Source organism: Drosophila mojavensis, unplaced genomic scaffold (assembly GCF_018153725.1).
Source record: "Drosophila mojavensis isolate 15081-1352.22 unplaced genomic scaffold, ASM1815372v1 contig_231, whole genome shotgun sequence".
Lineage (NCBI taxonomy): Eukaryota > Metazoa > Arthropoda > Insecta > Diptera > Drosophilidae > Drosophila > Drosophila mojavensis.
In genome coordinates, this window is record NW_025318772.1 from 5,259,479 (window position 1) to 5,275,355 (window position 15,877).

The 15,877-nt window shown below is 47.4% G+C and overlaps 1 protein-coding gene across 5 annotated transcripts in view; it reads right to left on the bottom strand.

The window, feature by feature from the left end:
* Positions 1–15,877, bottom strand: part of LOC6575011 (band 4.1-like protein 4) — a 61,639-nt gene that overhangs the window by 9,613 nt on the left and 36,149 nt on the right. For 2 of the 5 annotated variants that reach the window (XM_015167790.3, XM_002000999.4), the window contains exons 3-15: positions 12,871–12,975; positions 12,237–12,361; positions 10,263–10,360; positions 9,972–10,180; positions 8,857–9,009; positions 7,629–7,801; positions 6,123–6,356; positions 3,666–4,115; positions 3,217–3,606; positions 2,875–3,159; positions 2,666–2,812; positions 2,439–2,585; positions 1,020–2,349 (exon numbers count right to left, since the gene is read on the bottom strand). In XM_015167790.3, coding sequence (XP_015023276.1) covers positions 1,020–2,349; positions 2,439–2,585; positions 2,666–2,812; positions 2,875–3,159; positions 3,217–3,606; positions 3,666–4,115; positions 6,123–6,356; positions 7,629–7,801; positions 8,857–9,009; positions 9,972–10,180; positions 10,263–10,360; positions 12,237–12,361; positions 12,871–12,975 — 3,846 coding nt within the window. The remainder of the gene's footprint in view (positions 1–1,019; positions 2,350–2,438; positions 2,586–2,665; positions 2,813–2,874; positions 3,160–3,216; positions 3,607–3,665; positions 4,116–6,122; positions 6,357–7,628; positions 7,802–8,856; positions 9,010–9,971; positions 10,181–10,262; positions 10,361–12,236; positions 12,362–12,870; positions 12,976–15,877) is intronic. The other 3 variants (XM_015167791.3, XM_015167788.3, XM_044007900.1) reach the window with 3 other exon arrangements.

Consider the following 15,877-nt stretch of genomic DNA (forward strand, 5'->3'; position numbering starts at 1 on the left):
TGGTCCATGGAAAATCCTTTCATCAAAAATTGATTGATCAAACTGAGCGGGAATGTATAAATCATGGGAAGCTTTGCTCTGTGCCCGGCGATACATGGAATCGCATATACATTTATCTCAAAACACATTACTGCAATTATCTGTATCTTAAAGATACGTGGCTTGAATGTGTGTGTGTGTGTGTGTGTGTGTGTGTGTGTGTGGCCTCGCTCCACGCCTACTTTCGCGCAGTCTATTTAAGTTAATTAAATTCCAGTCTATGCGCCAGACACCGAGCGCAGATAGCAGCAACTTTATTTGCAGACAGCGCGTCGTTTTTGATAACCCACACAAAGGAACAGACACAGACACACTCACACTCGCAGGCGCCCACACACATGCAGAGATGAGTGTGTGCATGCATAGATAAGTGTGCATGTAACTAAAGCCAGAGCAGGAGTCCTTCTGGCCAAAGCACTGGCCAATGTTACAATGTTTACAATGAGTCTTACAAAATAATCAACATAAAAGCTTCAGTTACTTATTAGACGAAAATATAAGAGAGAACAGTACGTAAAAATGTGTACATATAAATGTATATATGTATATGTAGTCATATATATAGAAGCTAGAAATTAAGTATACGTTATGAGTGCAGGGCCTGGCCTTGCCTTGCCACTGCTCGTTGCAGTGACAGTGGCAGTGGCAATTGCCGTTGCCGTTGCAGTTGCAGCTAAGTACATAAGAAACGAGGTGCTTAAGATAGTACAAATAAAATACGAATTCAATTAAAAGGCGGCAAATATCAAATGAAAATAAAACACAACAAAACTTGAACTTAAGCAGCTAAGTACGCACACAAAGGGGGAGAGACAGTTGGTGGGGGGGAACATGCAACACAAACAAGGATGCGGCAAGACAAAGGACGGTGAAACAACAACAACAATAACGATACGAGGCAAGAGTAACAACAACGAAACATGCTACAGGTTGACGCAACATGCGTAAGAGATGCGGGACTGCACCTAGAGCTTACTCACAGTTTGCTGCGCTGAGGTGACATTCGATGGCGCGATATTCTGTCCATGCTGCAGATACACTAATGGCCCACTGCTGCCCCCAGTGCTAGTGGCCCCGCCACTCGCCGACGCCGACGCCTTCGGCTGCTGCACAATGGGCGGCTGCTGTGCGGGCATGACGGCGGCGCCTTTGTCAAACTGATAGTACATGACATCGTTGGCGGGCGCCGAGCCACCGTACAGGGGCGCTGGCGGTGGCGGGGGATCCGCTGTCTGGGATCCCGAAATGTGATACGCGCTGGCCAGCTGCTTGGGCGAGCCAGTGCCGGAGCCGGTGCCCGAGCCGGTGCCCGAGCCGTTGCCAGATCCAGAGCCAGAGCTAGTGTTGTTAGCAAGGCCCGGCGGCATCTGCGGCATTTTGTAGTTGTAGATGTAGGGACGCTCGTACTCGCCGCCATGGATGTAGGACAAGAAAAGATCAGATTTGGCCGGCTGCAGGCCAAAGCCACCGATGTGTGGGGCGCCACCAGCTCCGCGGTGGCCCAGCGCACGATTGTAGCCAGCGTTGGAGACGCTGCTGCTGGCATAGTGGATGGGATAGCAGCTGGCATTGGCCAGCTGAGAGCTGCCGCCCACTGCACCACCGGTGAGCAGCTGCGTCTTTGTCAGACTCTGGCCGGATAGACGACGCGTGGGCACGCCAATATCCGATTTGGCATCGCGCCGCTTGACCTGCGCCGCACTGGACGATGGGCCTTGGTAATAGTATGGGGCAGCCGGATTGTTTGGCCACTCGACGAAGCTGCGTTGCCTGCTGAAAGCACCACCACCACCACCACTAGCTGACACCATGTTACCCGTGAGATTGCTGCTGCTGTTGCAGCTGGCAACGCCGCCGCCGCCCGACCCTTTGCCCAGCGCATTGTTCAAACTGAACTTGTACTGATTATTCTCAAAGGTCGTGTAACTTAGCAGACGATTGCCGGTGCCGGCGCCGGCGTTGCTGCTGCTGCCGCCCGAAGATGAGTTCGGCGGCGTTGAGTTAGTAGCTGAGGCAGATGCGCTATGCACCGGTGCCAGGCTCGGGTTGGGATTGTGATTCGGGTTAGTGGACGAGGAGGAAGCGTATTTGTAATTGGGCTTCTGCTGGCGCTGCTGTTGTGCGAATAGTGAGCGCTGCTGTTGCTGTTGATTACTCACAGTCTGTTGCATGAGGCTGTTGTAGCCGCCGTTGTTGCCGCCGCCACCGCCACCACCACCACCACCACCGGCGCTGCCAATCGACTTGCGGTGGCTGCCACTTGAGGCGCCGGAGGATTTGTTGGTGCCATAGCGTGTGCTGTCGCTGGACCTGCCAAAGATTCAAAACAATAGGTGGTGAAACAATGTGGAAGAAGAAGTTTCAAATGATTAAAGTTATCATAGTCGTGGGTCAATTACCTTTCCGAGGAGTAGGCATAGTCCTGATCGGCGCCCAGTCCCGAGTCCGTGTGCTCATGCGAAACGCGCAGCGTCGAGTTCTCCAAGGGGCTCAGATTGGAGCCGGTGGGCGAGATAAAGTCACCCATGCTCATGCTAGACATCATGCTGCGAGCGATCAAAGAAACGAGATATGGAGAGATGTGAATTCCGACGACTTTCCTATGCGATTCTCTCTTGGGACTTACCGCACTAGGCCATGCCCATTGTTGCGCTCGCATTCTCGTGAGGAGATTGTGCTCGCCGAGCGTATGGATCCGTTCTTGGGTGCACCACCGCTGCCGCCCACGCCGCCGACATTGCTATCATGCGGATGAGAGCTTTGGTAGTAGAGTCTACAAATCGGCAATATGAGAAACTGCCCGAAGCAGTCCTAAAACTCTGTGGCTCAACTCACCCTCGAATGCGATCCACTCGATTCTTCGCCTGCCCAGCTCCGGCCGAGCCGCTGCCGTTCGTGATTGTGTTGCCCGATCCGGTGCTCTTGGCGCCCACACTGCTCTTGCTGTTGCTCTTGTGGATCTTCAGATTGGAGTTGGAGCGCTTCGAGGTCGTCTCCACCACGGTGTAGGGTATCTCGCGCAGCTGCTGCTCCGACATGCCGGCGGTATCCACCAGATCGAACTGCAGGTGCTTGGCCAGCTCGCTGTTCCACATGCGACTGCGGGACTCCGACGGAGATCTGTGGGTTAAACAATGTAGGCTTCGAAATTTCAATTGACCCACCCAGTTGCCTTACTTGTTCTTGCGGTGCCGACGCGACTTGTGGTGCGAGTGCGTGTCCGAGTGACTGTCGTTGCTGTGCAGACTGCGTGCCACCATGCTGCTCTTGGACACGGACGCCTGCTGCACGGAGCTCTGGCCCAGACTCGCCTCCGCCTGTCGGCGTTGCACCTCGCGCCACTGCGTGGTTGAGTCAATCAGCTCGGCGCTGCCGCTGCGCATGGACGAGCTGCGATGGCCCGAGTAACTGCGTCCCCTGGTGCTGTCATGATCCGAGCCACCAGCCGAGTCGCGTCGATGCCGATGCGAGCGTCGATGCTTGCGATGATGCGAACGTCCCGAGCGACCCGAGCCACGCGACAGCTCGCTCTCATTGTCGGAGGTGCGGCGATGGCGATGCTTGTGTCTGTGGGAGTGGAGCACGTGAGTCTCTCGGTGTGATAATGGGAAGCCATCTGGACTTACCGGCGTGTGGAGCGCGAATCGTTTGATGAATGACTCTCCACGGAGCTGGAGCGATAACGCTGCTGCTGCTGATGCGAGGCGGATGAGGAGCTGGCGCGCTGCTGCCGCTGCTGATGATGCGACGACGACGAAGATTGCTGATGATGATGATGATGACTCGTACCATGGCCATGGCTATGACTGTGGTGATGATGCAGCCCGCCGCCCGTGGTGCTCACCGAGCGCACCGAGCGCGGACTTGACGGATTGTGGCCGAAGAGCGAACGCTGCTGGGATCTCGGCCAGGGTGCGCTGCGCGTGCTGCGCGGCGAGTCAGGTGTCTGCAAATTGCTGCCATTGTTGTTGTAGCTGCTGGAGTTGTTGTTCTGCTGTGCGGACTGCTGATGGCTGGGCCGCACACCCAAGCTGGTGGGTATGCTGTACGTGGAGCGGTAGGGGCTGTCGTAGTTGCTGCAAAGCCAACAAATGTGGGCAGGGTATACAGAGAGAGTGAGAGAGAGAGAGAGAGAGAGGGAGAGAGAGGAAGGTGGATAGTATCAGTCAGCAATTGCAACGCTCTCTCGCATTATTTTGCCATAAATTTAAATTGTTTAACATAAACGTTGATTAAAGTCTGCAGCATCGCAGCATTTAGGCTGTCGCTTGAATGGCCTCTGTCTGAGGATCGGGGCTTGCCAGGAGGATCGTCCTCACCCATCCAGCCAGTCAGATCGACACAGACAAATAATGCGCGTGTGTAAAATTGAGTAATTGCCGCACCGGCAATCAGCGGGCAATCATTTCGAGCTCCCCATCGCAACAGACATGGACATGGACATGCACTTGGCTGTGGACTCCCCGGACGTGCCATTGCTCCGGTCGCGCCTTGTGATTTATGTCCCGCTTGCCCATGGTGTGGGCAACTTGATTGGCCTGTCCTGGCTGCCACTGCGCCCGCTGCCTGACGTTTGGCTTCTTTGTTTGCAAATGATAAACGACGTGAGCGTCTAGCGTCTAGTTCTTAGTTCTTAGTTCTCAGTTCTCAGTTCTACAATTCAGTTCGCCTCAGCCCTGTGCTGATCTACGCTTTCCTGTGTTCCTAGGAAATGTTGCGCCAGCGATTACATTTGTGCGCTGCCACAGCTCGTAGGCTCTATTACCATTAGGGATAATTTATGCATGGCTGCTGGTGGCTTCTGCTCCAGCGACATTGATGGGGTCAACGACGGCCTTTGCCACTGCTCACTGTAAATGATTTGACTCGAAATCCACTGATCCGCACTAGAGTCTTGCATGGCTATCTTTCTATCAATCTGTGAGTTAATATTTCTCTGACAAAATTGATCATTCATTTGACTAATGTTCAATTGATCTCTGTACAGTATTCAGTTTCATAATATTCCTCTCCTTACAGAAATTTCTTGACAAATGCAGAGTTGATCTCAGCCCAGTGTTCCATTTCATAAAATGCCTCGCCTTAAAGAAATTTCCTGAACAACTATCGAATCACGTTTACCCCTCCTCATACATATACTATACTATGTATATAAATCCTGTTGTTGTCGACGTATGACTCAATTTCCATTAAAATCTCGTTCTCCTTGGTATAACATCTTGGCAACATTTCCGTTAACGCTAATGCCAACGCCAACGCCATAGCTTTTCTAATGGCTGATTTTTATTTGTCCATATATAATTTGATGTTCAGAACCATAAAACATTTAATAAATGTTGCGTCTAGACAATGTAACTGCCTTCAAATGGCAACTAAATGGATTTTGAGCACGAAATCGAAAAAAAGGGCAGCACAAGAACACATGCCACAGGAGCACCACTCGGATGAGGACATCGCAACAACAACAATAACAATAACATTCACTAAAACAATGTGAAGGCGGCGGCCTGTCAAACACAACTCGCACGCACATACACACACACACACATGTACACATGGGGCATGATGAAGTGTTTTGTGCATTGTTGTTTTCGCTTTTTTTTTTTGTAAATTCAAGTGATACAATAGAAGGAAAGAAATGAAACAGAGAGCGAGAGATAGAGAGGGCGACAGTTTCACTATGCCAAAACTGGGAAACTGCATATAAATTTTCCCCTTGGGGAACAGATACCGTATTTTGGGGCGGCTGCTGCAGACAGCCTCAAAAAACAAAATTCACATGTCGAAAATTAAAAACAGATCAAAGGAAGATGCTGCAATGAGCAACATGAGAGCACTTCCGGCTGGCGCGACTCCACAGAATTATGACCGAAACAAGAATTGGCCAAAAAATGAGAAAAAACATAGATAAACAAAAAAGGACAACTGCGCCAAAAGAAGTGTATACAGGGACTAAATATATATATATATATATGTATATGCATATATGCATGTATATACCGACATATAGAGAACTGATGCTGGGTAAATCAAAACTTTTGTGCATGAAATGAAAACAAATGATGGATATTTGGAGTACTCACTTGGCGTTGGCATTGCCACTGGTGTTGGCCAGGCTCTGGAGGGGCAGCGGCTGGGATGGCAGGGGTCGGTTGCCAATGTGGATGCCAGTGACGCCGCCAGCTCCACCTCCGCCGTTGCTGTTGAAAAAGTCATCAATCACGCGTCGGGGCTGGCGCTTTGAGGGCACGCGCGTAAAGGCGGGCGGCGAACGTCCGGCAGCAAGTGCATCCTTCTCCATTTGCTTGTCCGAGCGACTTTGGTTGTGGGTTGGTTGGGTTGGGGCAGACATGCGATTGTTGGGCAACATAAAAGTAGGCATGAAGGCGTCCAAAAATATTAACAGAAATAGGCAACAGAAAAAAACAGAAAAATAAAAACAATAATAGTACAAGATGCTGATGGTTCGCAATAATGAACAGTGAACCATAAAAAGGTTGTAAAAAACTTTCATTTGTTTCACAAATTAAAAACGCCCGTCGAGCCCGTCGAGCCTGTCGAGCGCTCGTAAAATGTTCGCTGGCGTCCCAAAACTTTTGGCCAACCACCCTGCCGGGCTAATAGTTTGCCAGTGTAGCGCTTGGCCACGTGAACTCGATTTAGACCAAGTTTGCGGCTGGCCAAGTGCAAGAAAGTTTCGCCCAGCAAATGGCCAGCCGCAGTCCCCGCAAATGGCTGTCATAAACATGAACCTGGACGTGGAGCAAACGGGGGCCAGCTCTGGTTCCCTGCCACATTCGTCATGCACAATTGCCTTGCATTTGTTGGCGGATTAGGCTCAAGCATTGCCACTAGATCCAACTCCAACTCCAACTCCAACTACGATTCCGATTCCGACTCCAGCTCCGGCCACAGCTTGGAGGCATTTCACAGAAAGTCATTAGTGGGTTTTGCGCTCGACTTGAGTTTGTCGGACTGCCTGCAGATCCGACATTTTTATTGGACTTCCAATTAGCTGGGCATTCGAGTTGGTGTAAACTTGATCTATGTCTGTGTGCAGCCATGTGGCTGCATCTATTAGAGATGCCACAACTTCAGCTGAGCCGGTTCGACTGAGCGCCATGCAGGTTAATCCCAAACTTTGCCCCTTCTTGGCTGGGCAGCCACTGAAATGTTCATTGAACGAGCTCATTTGAACGATTTGTGCAGCTCAGCTCTGAATCGAGCTGCTCTTTAATGATCTAATCACATGAGCTGCACATATACTGAATAGGACTTTGAGTGCTTGGTTACATTTTAATTGGCTGCACTTTTTGAAGCGCTGCAAATTGGCCGACTGGCTAATAAATTGGCCAAAAGCGCACAAACTCTGCATCTTGGCCGGGGTCCCAGCTTGAGTTTAATAACTTTATTTTAATACCGAACCAACACACACAAACACTCACACACACACACACACACACACACAGAGCCATCACCCACTCTCATGTAATTATACTTCCGGCAGATTGGGTTGCACACTTAAAGCACCTTTTGGCGCTGATGATGGAGCCGAAGCCCGTTGGGGAGGGCGTGGGGAGAGCACTCACCTGTGTCTGAAGCGGGAGCCCAGTTGAAACAAATCCGCAGCGTGTGACTGGGAATTGGGCAGAGGTGCAACGCGCACCTGTCTGAAGAACGCATGATGCTCCACGCAGCATCTCCACAAATGTTTGCACGCCGATTTGCGTGGAGTTTCAAAGCCATAAGTGCTTAGCTCATTCTGTGAAGAAGGTAGAAGGAATAACGCAAGTGTGATAAGCACCCAGTCAAGTCACGACGATGACGATGACGAGGACGATGGCGATGACGATGGCGATGACGATGACAAGGACGGAGATGCAGACGTGGACAGACAAAAGCTGCAGTTTTCAAGTAAAGGCAAATTGAGTGAATGAATGCCCGGCTGAATTCTGTGCCGCACCAATGTAAAGTGTGAATTCTCGACCAGGAAAAAAGCAAAAAAGAAAAAAAAAAAAAAAAAACACATCCGACTTCAATAAAAAACGAAAAAAAAGGAAAATGGTAAAGTTTTGCTTTTGTGTGCGTCAACTGCGCAAAAGTTTTTTGATTATCAAAGCGTTAGCACCAAAAAGTGTTCAAGTTAGGAAAGCTGACAAGGAGCTGCTAGCTGCTGGCTGGTGGCTGGCAGCAAGAGCTATCTGCTACCAGCTAACATCTACCAGCTACTTGTTGTCTAACGAGTGCTTCAGCTGCCCCACTTGAGGATGCTGACAGCCAAAAAGTTGTCACACAACGAAAAAATTGGCAACGCTGCAAAATGCTTTGAAAATGGAAACAGTTTTTCAGTGCATCGAAGCCTTTATACACTTTGCCTCTTCAGGGAAAACTGTTCTTCTCTGAGGCTTTTTGAGTGGAACTTAAAGAAAACTGTTTCTTGAATAGTTAAGGAAGAGTATATACATATGCACCTTATATAACTAATATATTAAAATATATATCTCACTGCTCGAGAGTTGAAATATACATAATAATTTATAGTTATATAATATATTATGAATCAAAGAATATATATTAATTACGAATCATATTGACAAAATTGTGGCAAGTGCCACCTGATACCCTTTCTGGTAGAAACATTAAAAACTTGAGGCGAACAATAGAAAACGAACTGCAAATTGTGTGAAGCACTCGACAGCGAAATATTTATGGTTAGCAGCGAATGCTTCGTCGCCTTCGCCATTCTCGCCATCGTCGCCTTCGTCGTCCTCGTCGTCATCGAGCTCTGGCATTGTTGCCTGACGCGCTGAAATTTACATTTTTATCGCTTATCCTGAGCATAAAATAGCGTCCTTTATAATAAACTTTGGCAATGCGCGGCCAATAGTAATGAGCCACCGTCGTCTTGTTGCGCAGCACCACAATCCCGCTAGGCGTCAGGCCCAGAAAGTACTCCACACTGTCCTCGCCCTGAAAAGAAACAGAAAGAAACAACAAATAGAATCGAGAATGAGCTAAGTTCAAGCAGAAGTTCGAGTTAGAGACTCTGCTGGAGAACAAAGGAGAGCCAGAGAGTCTCTCGGACTCCCTTTGGCCTTTGTTTAAGCGCAAAGTTTTTGGCTATTTGTGTGTTAACAAGAGAGCAAAGTTTTGGCCAGCTTGGCCTATTAGCAGCTGTGTGACGCTTTATGGCCCACCCATGTTAACCCACTCGCATAAAGCAAAAAGCACACAAAAACAAAATAAATGTAATTTTAGCTGTTAATTAAATTAAAAAGCAGAACGAGCACAAAGACGTTCCAAAGGAACGAGGGTGAAGAGGAAGAGAGACCCGTGTTGGCTCGCAACTGGCGCCGCGATAGTCAATGATTTGTGTCTATAAACAAACAGAAGTAGACGGGAGCACACATACCACAGGCATGTGGCATGTGGAGTACAAGGGTTTACAGCACCCCTTCGTACGCACTCCGTGCCCCCCTACCCCACACATGTGTAGCTGGCATACAAACACAGCTGGTGATTTATTGAGGTTTGATATCAAAGTAAAGGGCAATAAAAAATGCAAATGAAGTGCCAACTTACGCAGCACAAAAGCGACTACGACATAGGAAACGGACAGAAGGGGAGCGGGGTGGATATCGGAATGGTCTGGACTGGAGACAGACCAGGCTTGTCTGCGGACCCGGGGCACGCAGGGGCCGATCATTGCGTTGGTCCCCAGAAATGTGTGTGAGCAAATGATTTATAATATTTGCCATGAAATGAAATTAAACTTTGCATTTGCTCTGACCCCTTTTATGGCTGGCTGCTTGCCGGGCAGCAGAGGCAGGAGCAGGAGCAGGAGCAGGGGCAGGGGCGATTCAAGCTCCATGATGTGGTTGCTCTTGGGTTAGTAGGGGAGCGAGAGCCAAGCACAACATGTGTACACTTACCAGCACGGGATGCAAGTCAACGCCATACATGTCATGCCATTTGACTTTGTCCAAATAGTTCAGCTCGGCGCTGGACGGCGACATGCCCTTGAGCTGTTGATGCAACTCCGAGACGCGGGTTTCCAGCTCGCTGCTCTGATTGGGCAGCAGGCGAAACTCCGACACATAGCCCTTCGAATGGCGTCGCTGATCATAGTCGCCCAATTCGGCTAGTCATAGATAGATAGATAGATAGATAATAACAAATTCATTTAGCTGATGTCCTCGAGCTTCGTTTGCGGCTTTACTTACATTGCACCACAAAGGCGCCCAGTTCGGCGGCCAGTTCAAAGGCAACGGGCAGGCGTCCCTGTAGCACATCCTGTTTGACTTGCAAGAAAAGTTGATATCTGTCGTATAAATAAAAGTGAACAAATTTAATTAGTTGTCTATATAACCAGTGCAACAACAACAACAGCAACAACAAGAGTAACAACAACCTGTCCTGTAAGCAGTTAACAAGTTGGCAAACAAATCGCCGCATAAAATTATTTGGATACGACTTTGATGTTTGGCCTAAACACACACAAAACGCAACACCCAAACAAACTGTTTACATTGGAAGACAAAATCATTTAACAAATAAACAAGTTGAAGTGGACGACTGGAGAATACCCTGCGAAAGCCAAACTTATATGAACTAAACTCAGGCGGTTGACCGTTTTAAAAGATTTCTAAGATGCTTGCATCGAAAGAAATAAAACAATTGATCACATTTGTGTATATTTTGATTGAACTACATATTAGGGGCAGTGGAGATAACAAATAAGTCAGACATAAGCCTGCATAATTAATTTGCTCCCCAATATGCCCACTTCGGGCGTTTCACTGATTACAACGTGAACAAGAGCGCTGAAGAGGTCTGTATATATGAATATTTCCACAACATATGTGAAGCCGGCTCGAGTTAATTGTTTGCTTAGCGAGCAATTCAATTTGGTCTCATCTATAGATATCAAACGGCTTGCTTGTTATTATCATCGATAGCAAATGAGCAAACTCATTGCAACTATCCTTCAGCTGCCAGCTCGTCGGTGGCACTTGAAGCACAATGTGCCGCATGTCGCATGCAACGCCAAAGTCAATTGGCATTTATTGTGCACCGCAGACTTTGTATAGCTAAAATAACAAAATTTCCCCCACTCGCTGCACTTCAGTAATATTCAGCAAAATCGCCAACTGCCACCGCGTTATAAGTGCATTTCATTTCAGTGCATTTAACTGCATTTCCCTGGATTTATATGCGCCAATATTAGCTCAACCGTTGGCAGTCAGTTCGCGCGAGAGTTTTGATGATGTTTGGCCAGCGATTGGCATCCACTGGCGCCCCACCGTCCCATCGCCATCAGCATGCTCCGTCTCTGTTCCAGCCGTATAGCTCTTCCCAGTGATCCAGTTGGCGTCCCCACTTGGTGACGATTATGGCTGCCACGTTTCGTCGTATTAAGCGCAAATATTTGCACACACCAAATGCTTGATGGATGCAGCTAACTGCATAGCTAAAGCACATTTCGCGTACACATAAGAGTGTTCCATACCACCCCCACCCTCCGCTGAAGCTGACTGCCTGACTGCCTGCCCAATTATACTTCGGAACTTTCACAATTTACCCTACCAAAATTTCATGACGATTGCCATTTTAATACCCTTTTATTACCAACATGATTAACTGAGGGTATACTACTAACGTATTTGCGTACAAATAGATAAATAATTATCAACATCAAAATTATATTAACTCAAATTTAAATATCTACCTAAATTAGCCCTAAAATCTCAAAGCGAAAGCGATAGAAATTATGGATATTTCATATATTCTCCATCATTTCAGGTAAATACCTATAGGGTATCTTCTATCGTATCATGCTCGTTAAACGCATTTTTTATTCAATTTATATTGCTAGCTGTGCATATTATGTATAAATTCATTATTCGCATTATTTCACCATCCATTAGTTGTCTGCCCTCTATCGAGGACCTTTGCCCGTCAACTGGTTGAATTGCATTGCGAGTGTGTGGCAATTAATAAATTGAATTCATTTAATAAAATGCCAAGCATTTCAATGTAAAAAATTGTATTAATGTTTAAAAAAAAAGCGACTGCCCTTAAAAAACGCTTCAGCATTCGCTTAATGGAATTCATTTAATGTAAATATTGTATTTGAAATCATATTTCATGCAGTTTGAGTTTGCAGTTGGAGCTGTTTTAATATTGATTGAACTCACCTCGTTATTTCCTCGAGCAGTTTGCACGGATCGGCCGCATAGAACTTGACACCGAAGTACAAGTCATAGGGATCCGATTTGGGTTTCAGTTGGCGAGAGATGCGTGACGCTGGATCCAGCCAGTGCTGTAGAACGAAATAGAAGAATAAATTTCAAATTGATAACGCCCACGACGCGCAGGTGTGCGCGTCAGCTGGGGGACGACAGGTAAGCCCATATGCCCGTTTTTATAGCCAAACATAAAAGCTGCAGACGACACGCGGGCACTAATGTGCGTGTGGCAAATGGCATAAAAGTGAATTTCAATGAAAGGCCAAGGCAACGCGCGCCCCTTGCTGCGCTGCTTCCTGCCGCCTCACGACAGTCTGAAAGCGAAATTATATAATTTGGCTTGCGGGCGTGGGTGTCTCGCCGGCTGCGTCAAAGGCTCAAAGAGTTGGCCGAGCTCGACTTTTTGTTTTCCTTTCTTAACGCCCCTCAATGCGCCTCAATGAATTTCAATGAAAACGAAAATGAATTTCAAAAACCAATATGTTTGCACAGCAGCAGCAGGAGCAGCAGTAAGAGCAGAGGCAGGATGCGCCAGTCAGTTGCCATATCCTGCACGCAGGACGCCATCCCTGCCGCCACTTACCGTTTGATTCTCGTCGTCTATATAGCGAATGCCAAAGTATGAAGTCTCGATTAAATTGAGCCTGGCAAAAATGACATCCAGCAGAGCTTGGCCCGGCAAATCATCCTGAAAATAGACAAGAAAATTGTTGTTAAAAGGCTGTGCAGCAGCAGTATAGATAAAGGCGGTATGAGATGATGATGAGAGATAACAAGAGCGAGAAAGAAAGAGAGAGAGAGAGAGACAGAGAAAGAGACTGAGTGCAGATAGAGATATCGTTGGGCAAGCAAGGCGCTGGCAAAATCTATTCAATGGCAAAGCAAACACTTGGAGCCTTGAAACACTGAAACACTGGCAAACTGTTGAGCCATTGAATGGACACAGCCATTGCCCCGTTTGCTATCTTGTCGTCCTGCTGTTCCGCTCAGCGCTTGCTGCTATCTTCCTGCTTGGCTGCGTCCGGTCAACAAAAGTGAAAACTTGCCGGCGACAATTATTCAATTGGAAAATTGCGCCTTTTTTTCCAGATAAAAAGCATTGTGCACTAAATGCCACGCCTTGGTCCAGACAGGGGCGCAGACTGGCCCCCATTTCAAAATTTGTTTGCTGCTGTTGCTGTCATTGTCGTTGTTGTTGTTGTTGTTGTTGTTGATTTAATTTAATTCGTGTGAGGGCTGCAAACGCTTTAAAAAGCCAATTTTTGTTTTTTGGCTTTCGACTAGCGCCAATAATAAATTGAGTCGATTCCCCAAGGGCGCTCGGGCACAGCTGCAACCGCAAAACAGCCAAACTATGGATCAGGAGGCGCACCATTGTTAACCACAAACCCACACACATTCCACATGCCACATGCTGCATGCTACATGCTACACGCCACATGGTTGCTTCTTCATTGTCTGCCGCAGCTGGCGCTCAACATGTTTGATTTTTGGCGCTGACCAGACACTCCAGAGCGTCACTAGACCCTTTCTGACTTCTCGGGCTAGCTACATTTTTTGTTGCGTTTTTTTTCCTGTTTTGCTTTGGGGAACAGACGTGGGCTGGGCTGGGATGGGATGGGATGGGAAGGGGCGTTGGGTTTGGCTTGGGCAAGCCCAACACTGCCATGTTTTATTTATAGTATTTTTGGCTTGGCCAAACATCCCCTGGTGGCCAGTGAGATGCTCGCCATTCAGCGTGCATCCCTTTTGTATTGGGCATGTTTCATTGTTGTTGCGTCATAAACTTAATGGTCGCCGAGTGTGAACAGTCCGAGGCCGAGTCTACAGCATTGGCAGCGCCTTTCGAATTTATGTTAAACCTTTTGCTGACCAACAAAAGGACAAACAAACTCCACAGAAATGAACTGCTGAAAGCGATTGTAAGATGTCACTTGGGAATTGAGGAGCGAGGAAATGCGCTTGCCTTGCGATAATCTGTATATGACAGCACGTGCAGTCGGTCCTTCAAAAGGTCAACCTGGAATTGACCTCTCGCCTGCCGCTGCTTGGCATTGTAATCCTCAGTCATGTATGTAATGTGAATAATACACAAAAACTAATTGTCAATTGTATGGCATAACGAGAAGGAACGACGGAGCCGTACGACACATTGACACTGACAGCTGGTAAACTCCTAATGCAATGTCCTGTACAATTGCATTAGAAATACGAGAGTACGTGTACAACAGGACATTGTGCAGGCGAGCACATTAAACAATGACTCGTAAAATGCTCAACTACAACCAGTGCGATGGATGTCCTTATTCTTGCTTTCAATTTGCAACCATTGCCAGCTGCATGTCGCCAGTCGCCAGTTGCCAGTCGCCAGTTGCCAGTTGCCTGTTGCCTGTTGCTTGTTGCTGCATTGTTGTCAGTGCTTTTACGTAAGGACATAAGTAGAAAAGTGCATTTTAAAAATGTATAAGCTCATGTAGCTCGTGATATCGCTTTCTGCAGTTTACTTGGAAACCGAGTTTCCAGCACAGCGAAAATCTGCCAACTCTATCTCGCAAATAGAATACTTAATGTGTAATTTAATCTGTTATAAGAGCTTGGCACCTTTCTAGAACAAACTGCTTTATGTGGTGCAGTGGAAAATGGAGATATTTTATAAGTGCTTCAACTGAAAGTAAAGACTTTGAAGAAATTGCATCTTTATATAAACATTTTGAGCAATATTGTGTAAAAGCTTGCTTCACCAGAAATTGCTTAAGCGTCAAACGTCACTGAAATGCTTAAAACTACATTGGGGATTAGCCTCTACTAAAGTCTCAGAGAAATCTGTAATCGCTTGAGCAATTTGTAGAGTAAGTCATTTTGGGTTATCCGCACTTTAAGACTCTTAAAGGTTATTTAGCCTCATCAATAGGAAAGCGGAGCTTCAAACTAATATAGACCATTCATTTCGTTTCTAATGAACTACGCCTCATGCATGCCTAAAAGCCTTTAACGAACTTATGGCTTAAAATCAACGTAACATGTAAAGGCCGCAATGGCCAGCAATTAATCACAAACTCGGCTCAAGTCCGGAAAAACTTGTGCATTTAAGTCCCAAAAGGTTTGACCAAGTTGTCTGGCAGGCAGCCAGACAGGCAATGAGGGCTGGCAGGGGGGCGGAGCCCACCCTCGTCTCTGGTTATTGGTTTTGGTCCGTAAGTCACTTGGTTGCCGGGTTCAATAAATTACGTTCGCCTTGCTGGGAATCAATGATGTATACAAGTCGAGGGCATCAAAGGCTGGCAAAAGTGGTGATTTTTCGATGAGCCATGAGCCATGAGCCAGCCCGATGATTATGTTGATGCTAATGATGATTAGGTATTTGGCTTAAATGTCTTAATCAAATTATGCTTACTTTGATGTTTCTAGAGTAGCTGTTGGCGTCGACTGACGGCAAATCCAACGTCAACGCCAACACCATCGCCATTGCCATCGCCATCGCCATAGACAGCCGGAAAACCCACTTAATGAGCTTACACTTTTAGCCACTACCACACCCAGAGCAGCTGCGCTGCTCCACATTGAACGACCACTCCAAATGCCCTATATAC